Source organism: Mytilus californianus, unplaced genomic scaffold (assembly GCF_021869535.1).
Source record: "Mytilus californianus isolate M0D057914Y unplaced genomic scaffold, xbMytCali1.0.p SCAF_8, whole genome shotgun sequence".
In the NCBI taxonomy this organism is placed as follows: Eukaryota; Metazoa; Mollusca; class Bivalvia; order Mytilida; family Mytilidae; genus Mytilus; species Mytilus californianus.
In genome coordinates, this window is record NW_026262734.1 from 63,594,887 (window position 1) to 63,610,988 (window position 16,102).

The 16,102-nt window shown below is 30.4% G+C and overlaps 1 protein-coding gene across 1 annotated transcript in view; it reads right to left on the bottom strand.

Moving 5' to 3' along the window:
* Positions 1-16,102, bottom strand: part of LOC127711277 (nibrin-like) — a 34,193-nt gene that overhangs the window by 9,005 nt on the left and 9,086 nt on the right. The window contains exons 7-13 of the mRNA XM_052217269.1: positions 15,254-15,444; positions 14,398-14,489; positions 12,680-12,764; positions 11,982-12,048; positions 7,095-7,204; positions 4,997-5,882; positions 1,572-1,625 (exon numbers count right to left, since the gene is read on the bottom strand). Of these exons, the coding sequence (XP_052073229.1) occupies positions 1,572-1,625; positions 4,997-5,882; positions 7,095-7,204; positions 11,982-12,048; positions 12,680-12,764; positions 14,398-14,489; positions 15,254-15,444 (1,485 nt within the window). The remainder of the gene's footprint in view (positions 1-1,571; positions 1,626-4,996; positions 5,883-7,094; positions 7,205-11,981; positions 12,049-12,679; positions 12,765-14,397; positions 14,490-15,253; positions 15,445-16,102) is intronic.

Here is a 16,102-nt window from a genome sequence, read left to right on the forward strand (position 1 = left end):
AAAACAAAAAGTTAATCAAGTGCTTTTTTTCTTTTGTCTTTAATATATTCCTATGCATTACTGTAAATTTGCAATGTAGCCATGCGTGAATATTGCATTTTATTATATAATTAGGAAATAAAACTTCACTAAAACATAACATGATTATTGTCTGCCAATCAAAATTATGGAATCTTTATGAAGCTTCTATATAATGTTAGGATAAACTGTTGACACAGAGATATGTCTCCCCTGTCAGCAAAAAAGTTTGTACAAAATTCAATGATGAACAGCAACATTGCAAATCAATTCAAATTGCTGGGCTATAAAATATACAGGGGGCAGGGCCTCGAAAAAGTCGTAAAACTGATATGTACTGATGGTAATGCAACTTTTCAGAAAATATCATTGATATTCACAAGTAGTTCCTATCAGTCAGACTTAAGCAGAAAAGTTCACAAATTTTGATGTATCCTCTACCGTTCCCTGCAGCCAACGCCACCGGAAAAGCATCACCTATGTTGCTTTTCATGAACAGTTATTGAAGAAAGACAACTTGAAAAGTAATAAGATTGTGATTGATTATTCCTGTTATCAATAAACAACTTCAGTGTCCCACATTTAAGAATTGAATGCTTCTTTTTGTAACTTCATTGGGGTGTAAAAGCTTTGACCGAAGTACATTTTGTATGAAGCGCCGAAGCTCTTCATTCTAAAAATGTGCCCACAGTCAAAGCTTTTACAACTCTATGAAGTTACAAAAAGAAGCATTCAATACTTATAATTACATTTTTTAGCTAGGATCATGAAAACACGATTTTTATCAAGTTTTTATTTAATTTACCTTTGCACTTTATTGTGGGACCTTGTGTCATCATGAATGATAAATTTTATTGTGTAATGAAGTTGATTAAGGAATAATGCGAGATTGCTGTGTAGCCAATCAGAATAACGTATCATAATGAAACATACATCTAATGTAATTATTGAGATTTACAAATACATTAAAATTATTGACTCTTTATCAAAACAAATATCTTGTTACTTGAAATTGAATAGGAATATCATATACCCACTTAAAATATGCTTTGACAGAGCTCAGCAATAACCACTTGTATCATTAATTTCCCTCAAGGCATTTAAAAGATAAAATACTTTGTTAAATTGGATACATTAGGAATGAACCATTTCTGTGACCCTGGCAGTAGTGATTTTTTTTTTTAAACAGGGAAATGGTAAAACTTTAATTTTACTTATTCATGCCATTATACTTTTATAAAATATGTTATATACAAATTTGCAAGAAATTGTATGCACCATTATAATGTTTAAGGCAAAATCCCAAGAAAAATGAAATCTGGTAAAATGTGAGGACAGAAAACTGAAGCTTAAATTGAACATTGGGATCACTATAAAATTGATTTTCATATTGATTATCTTTTAATAATTTTTCTCACTAGTACTGCTACCATGGTTATCGAGGACTTTTCAAATGCTTGTTTTTAATCAAAAAATCTTTATAAAAAAGAAAAATGGTCATAGGGGTGGTTAGTTCTCTAAACTTAACATGTATATCAAATTTTTTACCCTACCTGATTTTCCTCAGCTGCAGAAATAAAACCTGTCTGTGGTTCAGTGACTTCAGTCTACAGAAGAAACAAAATAAGATATTAACATGATTAATAAAAGAAGAAACAAAAGTTGCAGTCAATTATTTCAACCTAAATTTGTTTGATTCTGTTCCTGTGAATCAAATAAACGGTATGGGTTTTTCTCATTGTTGAAGGCAGTATGGTGACCTAAAATTGTCCACATCATTTGAGTTGTATAGTTGTCTCATTTGCTATCATACAAAATCTTCTTTTTTTTATATAGCATAGTTGTCACATATTATTACACTGTGGTCAATGCTTTCATAAAAGTGATTGTGTTGGGGTAAGGGTTAGATGGTACTTCTGTAGTTTAACATGTTTAAGGAGGTGTTTAAGGATGTTCGCTCCTCCTGTTTCTGATTTTTTTGTCAGATTTTCAGAATCCTCTAGCTTTAACTATGTAGTGCCGTATAAAATTTTGCCTGCTAGCCCAAACTTTTCTTTTCATATTTTGATTACATATAGTTTAAAAAGCCATTTTTGTAAATCTTATAAAATCCCTGTTATTTGTTCATAGTTTATGAAAGAAAAAAGATTCTAATGTTAAATGTATGAAAAATCTAGAGAGAATCATTTCCCGCTAAATTTAAATGGCTAATATCTAGAAAACAAGCAGGTGGAACCTACATTTTTTTCTGCTTTTTTAATTCCTTCATTTATATACTATCAATTTATTACATTCTTTCAAAAGCTTGTAATTTTGAAACAGAGTAGCAAACATCCTTAAACAAATCAGCTGAAAGAATTGAAGTATAGGAAAAAATTATTCAAAAATCAAATTCTAATGAATGTTACCCGAACTATCAACTTATCCATTGTTATCTGTCCTCCTTCTGAGTACATTCATTTATTGAATAGCCTATATATATATATAGCTATTCCTTATATTGAGTACAAAAATACATGCATGTAAATGGACTCAGTTGAAAAGTCTAAGAAGATTTTATAGTTTTATGTACTTAATTTGGGTTTTGTAATTATCATATATGAAAACAAGAAGTAAGGATATACATCTGTAACAGGAGAACATGACTTCAAAATATAAAAAAAAACACTGTCTACTCTGGAAATCATAAACTGTTATCACAGAGATATGTCTCGCCTTTTTGTAATTTTGATAATGCAAATGTAAAAGTTTCAAAGTCAATGAACCATGATCAGGGGTGGGGCTATATAATCTCCATGGAAACGATACTTGCAAATGCCAATAAAGCATACCAAATATCAATGACTTAACATTAGCAGTTCATCTTAAACTGATCTAATCACAAACTAATACATGTAAACTAAGCAAAAGTTTTAAAGTAAATAGACCATGACTGAGGGGACGGGGCCAAATATTCTCCATGGAAATGAGATGTGCTAATGCTTATACAACTGAACACCAATTAACATTGGCCTACCACTAATGATTCCACTTGAACTGACCTAATCACAAACTAATACATGTAAACTTAGCAAATTTTTCAAAGTCTATAGACCATGACTAAGGGGGCGGAGCCAAACAATCTCTATGGAAATGAGGTATGCCCATGCTTATACAACTGCATACCAAATACCATTGACCTACCACTAGTGGTTCCCCATAAATTGACCTAATCACAAACTAATACATGTAAACTATGAAAAGTTTCAAAGTCAATCAGTCAGAGATATAACTCTATAGGGTTATTACAGAAAATAACTTGCATGTGTTATTACAGATACTTTCATGAGTTGTCTCCTCTTTATTCCTTAAATTTTCTAAATCTGTAATAACATATGTTTGTTATTTGTAAAATAAATCAAAAATATTCTAATTTATAATGGGCTCTAGGGAATTCTGGAGACTTTGCGCAGAAACTAAATGCATAGCCTTGATAATTAATTTTTTAATTAAATTAATACACTTTTGATTAACCATGGTAAATCAATGAGATGAGGCTTTTAAGGGATAAAGTTAGCTGTAATAACATAGCTTAGTTATTAAAGGAATGTAACCTATTATATGAGACACTTGGGAATTACTGGGAAGCTTGCGCAGAACCTCATTACATGCTCTGGTCATTATTTCTTACAATAAATTAAAATTCATTGTAATTAAGCATGATTTACGTCTGAGAAAATGCTTTGGAGTGATATAGAGAAGCTGTGATAACACCCTTTAGTTATTACAGGCATATTTTTTCTGTAATAACATATAGGTGTACTTTGCAAAATTGGCAAACTATGAACTGTTATATCTTTCTATAGTTAAGTATACATAAAGACAATAGTAATATCAATAGAACTTGTATGCATTTTAACTAAACTAGTGATTTATATTTTCCCTTTGAAACATGTAACATACATATGTTATCACAGTTCTTTGATTTTTTAGTCCACAATAACAAATGTATGTTATTTTTCTGTAATAACCCTATAGAGTTATATCCCTGACTGTCAATAGACCTTGACTGAGGGGGCGGGGCCAAATAATCTCCATGCTCCATGGTAATGAGATGTGCCAATGCTAATACAACTGCATACCAAATATCATTGACCTACCACTGGTGGTTCACAATGAACTAGACCTAATCACAAACTAATACATTGTTGACGCCGCCGCCAAAAACTAGGACCACTGTATTCCAAGTCAGTGATCAAACTGACTGAGCTATAGAAGTTCTTTAAAAGTTCAACAGATTACAGCTGGATTTATAAGTATCTTCTTCTCAATGGAGAAATCTGTCACACTTCACAACCTAGAGTCTTCATACCATTATAATTTGACATAACACCAACCATGTCAAGATGTCTTTCATATCAACTCAAACCACTGTGAGTTTCTTAGATGGGCACAAAATATGAGCATGATTCTCAAGAGAAAATCAAAGCACTTTTAATTTGTATTTGGACTTTCAGTACTCTTACCACACTCATGTTATGTCCTTGTTTTGTATACCACTCTGACTCTAAATTAAACTTATATTCATTTACACTGCTCAAGAGAAACATCCATAGACCAACTGACTACCACAGTCTAAGGTATCCATTACTAAAGGGGAAAAATCCCCTTGGCTTACATATCAATTAGGGAGTAGAGCCTTAAAAAAAATCATTGACGAAAAATTATCAAAAATTATTTGTGGTTTTTTACAGTCTAAAGTTTTTTTTTTCAGAAAACTCTGGAGGCTCTTTCCACTGAAAAAACTACAATAACAATTCATCTACATTTTACTTTCAAGATTTTGCGATCTGTGATTGATATATTTTAATTGTGTGTTCAACAGATCTTTATGTCAAAATTAAAAGACTGATGTATTTTTACTATTACAATTTTGTATTTAAAAAATCTTAACTTAAAAACAGAAATTTTTTTTTAACACTAATATCACTTTTCCTACCTTTATTTCTTCACGATTTAGGTTTTTATCCTCAGGAACAACAAACTGCCCTGTGCCATGTGTCAAAGGAGAAACAGTATTATCCTCATCACCAACAGAAGACTGTGGTTTCTTCTTTTTACTTGTCAGTCTGTCAAATTCATCATCAGAATTTTCTGTTACTTGTCTCTTTTTACCTTTAGGTTGAACATCTATTTCTTCATCCGAATCTTCCACTAAAGTTTTACGTTTACTTGTTCTCATCACATTTGCACCTGTATTATTTTGTTCATTATTATCTGCATCACCATCACCCATATGTTTTGATTTTGATCTGGGTGCTGGTGAAGCTTCGTGTTTGACAGGCTTTCTTTGACTAGACCTAGGTTTACCAACATGAAATTCTTCATCAGAGTCTGACATATTTATTGATACAGATGCTGCTTTTCCTTGTTTTCCTTTAGCTTTTGTATTAAAACTTGGAAACCCGTCATCTGAATCAGAATTTGCAGATGAAGTTTTTGGTGACTTCTGTTTGTGTGATTTCTTTTTACTTCGGAAGTCTGGAAATTCATCGTCAGAATCCTGTACAATGACACGATGCTTATTTTTATTTTCAGTTTCATCATCAGAGTCCTCAATAATTTCCTTCTTGACTATCCCTGCAGATTTATTTTGCCTCTTGGATTTTGGACTAGGTGATCTCTGTGATGTCTTTTGACTCTTAGGTGAAATATTCCTTTGATCCCTTGGTGGGGACCTAGTTACAGGACTTGGTGATCTCCTTTGTGACATTCTATGGTTACTACTTTCATTTACTCTTCGCACTGGAGTAACTATTTCTTGTTTCACTTTCTTTTTCAATGGTGTTACTTCCTGGATTTCCTCCTCTTCATCAATTCTACCCCTATTACAACAGAATTTCAATAATGTTATAGAAAATAAGTCTTCTCAAATATAATACAAATTGTCAAAATTAAATTATTTGGGTTATATTTGAGCAATTAATCATTTTTTGTGTAAATAATTTTTTTTACTCACAAGACCTTTTTATTATTTGAATTCTGCAAACTGAAGTTTGAAGCATGCAATTTAAAAAAAAAACTGTAATCCTTACAACCAAACAATAATGTCAGATAAATTGAAACTAAAATATCTAACTTTTATATCCCTCGCTGGTAAAAAGTATGCTAGTGACATCGATCTATTGAAAAAAATACAAATGTTAAATCTAACAGATGCCTATTGCAATGCCTAAAACTAGTCCTATGATCCAGCTGACCAAAAACTGCAGAAACCTGATTTTTTACACAAAAAATCTAATTCACTATTGATTTGTCATATACAGTTTTGCTATCAGTGAAAATTGTGTGAGTCTTCCAAGGAAGATGTGTGTAGATTGTAGTCTACAATTAATATAAGCAGAAAGTCCATGTTTTTATATGGTTAAACCTTTAGAAATCACTCAGACTCTTAACTGACATAGCAGCTTCATAACTTGATGCACTGTAGAAGAATCTGTTCAAGTTTAGTTGAATTCTAGCCAGCAGTTTTCAAAGAGTTGTTGGTTAACATAATGTGTGACAAGGATGACCATGCAATAGCACAGAAGTGATCCCTATGTGTTGCCAGGGACAGCTTGTCACCACCAAGCAGCAAATAAATTTCCAATCACAAATATTATGATATAGTAACAATTGGTCCTGTGGTTTCAGAGAAGATCTTTAAAAAATTTACACCAGACAACAAATGCAATGGGATGACAAAAGCTCACATGGCCTTTTAAAAAGAAAATTTCACTGCATTAAAACCTAATGATATTCTTATAAAGCATTGCCAATGGACAACCAGTATACCCCCTCCTGTGGTGCAAGAGTACAATTAGAAGTCTTAGAGCTATTTCTGTTAATTATTATGTTTTAAGTTAATGCAATAATACCTGTCTGAATTGAACCTACTTAGGATTGAACATTTTGTTATGATTAGACAGGTCATTTATATTTATAGGACTGATTAAATTATTTATAATATTTCAAGTCCTGATACAAGAGATCAGTTGAATTGTCAGGATTCTGATGTATTTAGGGCTAAATCAAGAAAGATTTCATTGTAACATTACCTCTTATTTGACCTCTGAGACCTTGTACTGTCTGTCGTCTGCTCTGGTGCTTTACTTTTTGTCTGTGAACTTTCCTGTTTAACCATTGTCTTTTTAGCAGGTGTCTTATCCTTCATATAAAAAAACTTTTTTGATCAGTAAAATTGATTTGTGCTTTAAAAAATTGGTTAAACCCTGATAATTCCTCAATGAGATACATTTTTTACCTTTCTTGCTGATTTGATGGGGATGTTTTTTTGTGATTTTTTATTGCTGTTGTTTTATTCTTTTACGAGAAGATCCAAGTTTGACATACTGTGTATTCAATATTCTTGTAGGATTACAATTTTCTTGGATTTAGCAGATAAATATGTAAACCACGAATGTAATTGTTCCAAGAAGTACAAATTTAGGGATCATAGATTTATTCTTATGAGGAAGCTCCGAGCATGCTCGGAGGATGCTCAGAGCTTTTTCAGTAGGCTCTTCTCTGCAGTTTATGTGAAAATAATTATCATGATCCATTAAGATGTCAATCAAATCTACACCACTTCTATAATAAGGAAAGTAGAGCATTATAGAGGAAGCTCAATTAACACCTGTGTAAACATCTAATCTATTCAAATACATTTTGCCTGAAATTTTACAAAACTATAGAATAGATTAGAAATTCTTCAACAGTACTGTGTAATGCTTGGAAAGAAATCTCATGTCTCCACAAAAAGTGAAAGTCTTTAACAAAAAATATACAATTATTATATTTTTAAAATAATCATTTCTTTTTTTATAATAAAAAAAATTCTCAAATTTTATAATTAGATGATATGATTTAAATATAGTTTATATTATATAATATGCTACATAAAAGTTATCAAGACACAAACAACAGTCAGGGGGCGATACTAAACAAGTTATTTTTTTTAGTTACTTATATTAATAGGTATTTTTTGTTTTTTTAAATTATTTGATATAATCTCAATTGTTATTTTAAATGTCAAAAGTGGACTAAATGTAGTTTTTAAGAATTTTTATATCATTTCATTAAGTAAAATTAAGTATTTATCCAACTTGAGATGAGTATAGAGAGATTACTTTAAAAATAATGACAAAAATATTACTTTTATAAATTATTTTATACATCTTCGAAAAACTAAGCGAAAAACTAAGCACAATTATTTAAGGAACATATGTAATTGTTTTTGATAAATATTTCAAATTATAAATAACTTCAAGTCTTAATTAAATCACAAGGTTCCATCCATTTATATTTGTTCATCTCTAAGATTTTGAAGGAAAATGTTATTTTAATAGCCCCAAGAGACCAATCTATGACCAAGAAGTGTGGCATCAGAAAGGCAATTAGTGTTTCAGGAGGATTTAAATAGTTTTATACTGCATGGGGAAAATAACCAGATGTGAAAATTTGTTAAAGCTTGTAAAACCTGTATGAATGGACACCTATAGAAATAATATTAACAGAAGTTACTTATTCATGATATATAAGTAATATTTGAAACAACCTTGTTTTCAATATAACTTGTATAGGTTATTTTGAAAATTACTAGTTTAAGTAATGCCCTTAACTAAACAATGGTATTTTTGTCGAGCCTTCGACGTTTGTCGAAAAAGCGAGACATAGCGATCCTACATTCCGTCGGCGTCGTCGGCGGCGTCCACAAATATTCACTCTGTGGTTAAAGTTTTTGAAATTTTAATTTCTTTCTTAAACTATCCTTGATTTCTACCAAACTTGGACAGAAGCTTGTTTATGATCATAAGATAGTATCCAGAATTAAATTTTGTAAAAAAAAAAATCCTGTTTTTCCGTATTTTACTTATAAATGGACTTAGTTTTTCTGCCAGTTAACATGACATTCACTCTGTGGTTAAAGTTTTTAAAATTTTAATAACTTTCTTAAACTATCCTGGATTTCTACCAAACTTGGACAGAAGCTTGTTTATGATCATAAGATAGTATCGAGAAGTAAATTTGTAAAAAACAAAATTCCATTTTTTCCGTATTTAACTTATAAATGGACTTAATTTTTCTGCCAGTTAACATTACATTCACTCTGTGGTTAAAGTTTTTAAAATTTTAATAACTTTCTTAAACTATCCTGGATTTGTACCAAACTTGGTTAGAAGCTTGTTTATGATCAAAAGCTAGTATCTTGAAGGAAATTTTTAAAAATTTTGTACCTGTTTATCAGTATTTTACTTATAAATGGACTTAGTTTTTCTTCCAGTTAACATTACATACAGTCTGCAGTTAAAGATTTAAAACATTTATTAGATTCATAAACTATCCTGGATTTTTACCAAATTGGGACAGAAGCTTCTTACAATCAAAAGATTGTATCAAAAGTAATATTGTTATTATTTTTTTTCCTCATTTTTGTTGAGCCTGCGATTAACAGCAAAAGTAGGCGAGACACTGGGTTCCGCGGAACCCTTACGAATTTTTTTTTATAAAATAGCAAAGTTAGTTTTTTATATAAAATATTTTTGCAATTTTAGGGGACATGGCTACTAAAGCTTGTAAACAGAGAAAAAAAAAGGGGGATAGAATTTGGTTGGTTAATTCTGGTGATGTCTTCTTTCTTATATGCACTGAAAAATTATGTTGTTTTATTACTATAGTCATGATAGTACAGGACAAGAAAAAACTTTACTCATGTCAAGTATTTCTTTATTTAAAACATAGATAAATTCTGCACATATTTTTGGAAAAATACCAATTAAACAAAGACTGATAGGGGGAAACAATTTTATATTAGATTTTCATTCAAGTACAGGTCAGGATAAAACTTCACTTCTTTATTTAAAATAAAACCAAATCTGCACAATTATAAAAAAATGACAATTAAAGTGAGACGTACTAGAGGGAAAACAATGGTGGTATTACCTCATCAACCTTTCTAAGAGTAGCCATAATTTTTTTTATTAAAAACTAACTTTGCTATTTTATAAAAAAAAAAAAATTATCATTGTTTTAATAGTTAGGGGCATTACTTAAACAAGTAATTTTCAAAATTACTTATACAAGTTATATTGAAAACAAGGTTGTTTCAAATATTACTTATATATCATGAATAAGTAACTTCTGTTAATATTATTTCTATAGGTGTCCATTCATACAGGTTTTACAAGCTTTAACAAATTTTCACATGTGGTTATTTTCCCCATGCAGTATGAAACTATTTAAATCCTCCTGAAACACTAATTGCCTTTCTGATGCCACACTTCTTATGGTCATAGATTGGTCTCTTGGGGCTATTAAAATAACATTTTCCTTCAAAATCTTATAGTTGAACAAATATAAATGGATGGAACTTTGTGATTTAATTAAGACTTTAAGTTATTTATAATTTGAAATCTTTATCAAAAACAATTACATATGTTCCTTAAATACATGTAATTGTAAGTATGCTTAGTTTTTCGAAGATGTATAAAATAATTTATAAAAGTAATATTTTTGTCATTATTTTTAAAGTAATCTCTCTATACTCATCTCAAGTTGGATAAATACTTAATTTTACTTAATGAAATGATGAAAAAATTCTTAAAAACTACATTTAGTCCACTTTTGACATTTAAAATAACTATTGAGTTTATATCAAATAATTTAAAAAAACAAAAAATACCTATTAATATATATTAAGTAACTAAAAAAAATAACTTGTTTAGTATCGCCCCCTGACTGTTGTTTGTGTCTTGATAACTTTTATGTAGCATATTATATAATATAAACTATATTTAAATCATATCATCTAATTATAAAATTTGAGAATTTTTTTTATTATAAAAAAAGAAATGATTAATAAATATAATAATTGTATATTTTTTGTTAAATGACTTTCACTTTTTTGTGGAGACTTGAGATTTCTTTCCAAGCATTACACAGTACTGTTGAAGAATTTCTTATCTTTTCTATAATTTGTAAAATGTCATGCAAAATGTATTTGAATAGATCAGTTGTTTACACAGGTGTTAATTGAGCTTCCTCTATAATGCTCAACTTTCCTTATTATAGAAGTGGTGTAGATTTGATTGACATCTTAATGGATCATGATAATTATTTTCACATAAACTGCAGAGAAGAGCCTACTGAAAAAGCTCCGAGCATCCTCCGAGCATGCTCGGAGCTTCCTCATAAGAATAAATCTATGATCCCTTACACAAGTTACTATGCAGATTTAAGACTTTGACAAAACCATGAAATAAAAATATCCATGAAAATATAAGCTTTCCTCAATCAACAAAAAATTGGTATCCACAAAAACTAATGAATCCATGGTATTTGCAATAATTTATAGAAATCAATTTTTTCTGCTCGTGAAACTGTTGGTTTACAGTTATTCTGTTTGCCACTGCTAGCAACTGTTTTAGCATTGCGGTTATATGAAATCTTTTCTGTTCTTTGTTGATAACTTTCCAGCCATTATCATGATGAAGAACAACAATGAAGAGCTGTTCCTCTGATATATGAAGGCTTGAATGGAGGCGTCTTCATTTTTAGTATTCTTTATTTGTTTTTTCAATTTTTCTCTTTTCTTTATTTTTTTGTCCACAATTCTCTATTCTTCTGTGTATCTAAGCACCCCATGTAATTATTCTTCATTTTTTTTCCAATTATTTTCTATTTGATTGATAGTTGATTGCACCCTTCACCATTTCCCCTTTTTATAGCCTACATGCACAAGCTTTGTCAAAATACAATAATATTCAATTTTCTTTTCTTTTTACATATTTGCAGCAACAGTTGACATATGCATTCCGAGTAACACATGTGAAAAATTTGAAATCAGTTTTCATATAATATCAAGATAACTGATATTACCACATTACATGTGTAATAACAAATAATAAGGGACTAATATCAAAATCTGTATCTATTTCATTGCAAACCTGTTTGTCAAATTTGGTTTCATCCAACACAGCTTCACATTTCTTTTTTCTTACTCTTGTAGGTGACCTGCAGAAAATCAAACATAGTAAATCAAACTTCTGTCAGGGCAAAGATGAAACTATAACAAACGATCTCTTGCTTTTATGAGATTTTGATAGTATAATGCTTATGTTGAAATTAAAATGGCAATACTTTATTATGTAAACTATGCAAAACATTTGAAGTCAATCTTCCATGGCAATATAACTTTTTTGTGCTGAGGCTGCATAAAGTAAAGTTAGCAAACATCAATCAATCAGAGTCAATGAACCATGACTGAAGGTGCAGGGTCAAATATCCTTGATGGAAATGAGAAATGGCAGTGCTATTACAACTGCATACTAAATACCATTGACTTATCATTAGTGGTGCCCTTAAAACTGACCTAAACACAAATGTTGGCATGTAAAGTATGCAAATGCTTTAAAGTCAATAGACCATGACTGAAAGGGCTGGGCCAAATAATCTCTATGGAAATGAGATGTGCAAATGTTAAAACAACTGCAGACCAAATAACATTGAACTAATCACAAATTAATACAGTGTTGGCACTTCCTAACCTGACACCACATTTTTGGCAGTTTTGGGGTGTGATTTCAATGCTGGCTTCTAATATGTCAGAAACAAAAATTTGCTTTGATATGACCTTTAACCTTACCTGTCAGGTGAAACTTCTGTGTTAGCAACCAAAACATCTGTATTCGAAACTGACTGAGAGGGAACATGACGCAAAACTGGATCATCTGTGAATACAGAAATACAATTCTAATTAAGAAATAAAGAATCTTTATAATATTTGAAGATTATGTATAATAAAATCATACAATAGACTAAACATGATTTAGAGCTTGGCCTATTGTATAGTCAACTGTCTACTGTTTGCCATCTATAGATGTCTTTTGGATATATTTGTGTACCTTTGTTGCTGTCTCATTATGAAACACTCAACATCTCATTATATTCATTTCTTTGTGTACTATGATAACTGATTGCACACAAGTTGAACTATATGCCTGTCATATATTGTGAATATCCACTAACATTTTATTAAAGCTTGATAGATGGAACAAACTGAATTTTTGTTCCAAATTTGCAAAAATTAGTTTAGAATTAGTCCTGAAGTACAGGTTGTACTGTTCCCCTCTTCCTTATTTTAAAAGTCAATTTAATATCTTATTAAGGTGGTACAAACACTGCAGGGAGATAACTCTGTAAAAATCACCTGAACGTTTTAATTACATTCTATTGTTAAGGAAGTATTAAGCTTCACAATGATCAAAATTAGTGTTTGTCAAAATGCTATATATCCAATGAAATTTTTCCGATAAAGTGTGTGGTTGGGGTTTTTTTAAATTTTTATATTATTGTCAAAGGGTCAAAGTAAATATTTTGTCAAAATTTTATGAAAATTAAACGAGCAAAATTAAGTTTAGTCAAGGTGTTTTGTACCACCTTAAGAATAAAATATATTGCTTTTTTCATAATCATTAAAGAAGAACTGAATATATCTAAATAAACTCATCATAGATACCAGGATTGAAATTTTGTATTTGCACCAGAAGCATGTTTCGTCTACAAAAGACTCATCAGTGACGCTTGAATCAAAAAAAGTTAAAAAGGCCAAATTAAGTACAAAGTTGAAGAGCATTGAGGACCAAAAATTCCTAAAAGTTTTGCCAAATACAGCTAAGGTAATCTATTCCTGAGGTAGAAAAACCTTAATATTTTGAAAATTCAAAGTTTTGTAAACAGTTAATTTATAATTATGACCATATCAATGATAATTCATGTCAACACAGAAGTGCTGACTACTGGGATGTTGATAAAGGATCTTTGGAACTCAGATGCATATATATTGCAAGTGCTTTTTTCTCTAGTTCATCATATTCAGCTAAATTTGAGTTTTTATAAGTCTATTTCATGATATCCATCAACTCTAGTAATACATGTAGTTATCGCTATTTTGTATAATTTATAAAAGGTGTCATTAATGAACAAGGGGGAGACAACTTATGTTTAGTGAAGTTATAAAAAACTGTACTTTTGGTGTGTGTTTGTGATGGAAAAACCAAAATTCCCATTGGAACCAAGACAAGGACATCCATATTCAAAATACCTTCATATTAGCAAAATCATACAGTTACTTTTGAATTCACTTTTATAATAAAATGGATAATATTCAAAGAGAAATTTTCACTAATTTCATGATTAAAATAAAATCTTGCAAACATGTATGAACCATTTAAACTGTGTGAAAATAAAACCACTTTACTGTACTTTATTAGAGATTCTCAAAAAATTCTCAAAAACATGAATGAGCAAAGGGAGAATATTCCTCTGATTTTCCCAGTTTGAAAAAAAGTCTTTAATACTTACCATTATCTTTATTGGGATTACAGTGTTTCTCTGTAGAACAATACAGTACAGCAAATCCTATTTCAGCATCTTGTATCATGTGTTTCTTGTGCCTATAAGATAAGAAAGTTAAATAAAGCACAGTTGTCTTCACTCCTACTTTTATATAGTAATTAGCTATAAAAGGCATGTTGTCTGCTCTAGACAGGCTCTTGTGTTCTGCATCTGTTAGGCTTTTACAGATAGTAGGTTCTGAAACTCTTTTCACAAAAATCCATCTATTTTGATTAAAATTGATAATAATTTGTATTGAAATGTTCATGACTTATTTATAATTGTTTTGGTTGGAAAGGCTGCTTGTATTTCCCCTAACTTCTGAGGATTTAGTGATGCTTCAGCTTTAGTTTTCTGTGTAGTGTTCAGTAGTAATTGCTTTTCTTTATGTAATATTTGCTTTTGGCCATGGTATTGCCCACTTTCTTCGACTTTTGGTTCTCCAATTCTTCTTTTGATATCTTTTTCCTTTTTTTACTTCTTGAGAAAAACCTGAACAAGGAAAACTGTTCCAAATTTCTTTTAGAAGTGAGTCACAGCTGGGTAAAGCTTGATAATGCAGTATCAAACTGTGACTTCCTTCCACAAAACTTTTTGTACATGCCAAACCGAACTATACTTATTTCCACAAGAAAGTGTGTACGTGCAGTAGAATGAGGTCACTTATCTCTAGAGGAAAACTTGTGCATCAAGTATAAAAAAGAAGATGTGGTATGATTGCCAATGAGACAACTCTCCACAAGAGACCAAATGACACAGAAGTGCCTATTTGTAGTTATTTATTCATGAAAGCTTACACAAACAGTCTCTTAAGGCCACTTACTTCCTGAGGAAAGCTTGTACATGCAGTACCCAGTTATTACTATCTTGTGACATCATCTGTGTACATTGGTTAGGTTCACATTGCATTACAACTGACCCTTTCTCTACCAACATAGTATCTTTCTGCCATTTCTCTTCTAATAACACAGGAAGTCCCCCACCTAACTCTACTGCCAGGTTCATCTTCTTAAACTAAGAAATCAAAATGAAATTAATTAAATGTTAAAAATTTTATTAAAATGTTAACACAAATGTATATGTACACTGTATTGCTAATCTAGTATCTATAGTTAGAAACATTGGGCATATGCTCTGATGAAAATGTTTTTTTTCTCTTATGATTAACAGTAAAGTCAATTCAGAAAATATTGCAATGTTTGTATTAATGCAAAAAATGTGACAGTATCAGGTTTGCAATAACAAAAACATGCATTCATAATTTCAGCAAAAATTCAGAAATGGTTTCCCTAAACAAAATTTTTGCAATTGCATTAATTAGATTTTGCGATTTTACCAGTTATCAGGGAATTTAATAATAAATGCATCTTTTTCTGAATTTACAGTATCTTCTAGTTACAAGGACCTTCTAGTCACAAAGTGGGGCAAGTTTATCATAAAACGAAATGTTTACCATAAATACGTCAAATACAGCTTATTTTATACAATCTTGATAATCATCAAATGTTGACCTCTTTACTCAGACTTTCAATAAAGTAAAAATATATCCTCAAGTACTAGTGGAACCACATCCTATGTCATCTATGTATTTATTAATATTTTTTCAAAAGAAGATTTTTAGTGGACTATATCTTATAAGGAACAAGGTAACATTCCTCCAAAAAACTTGCCA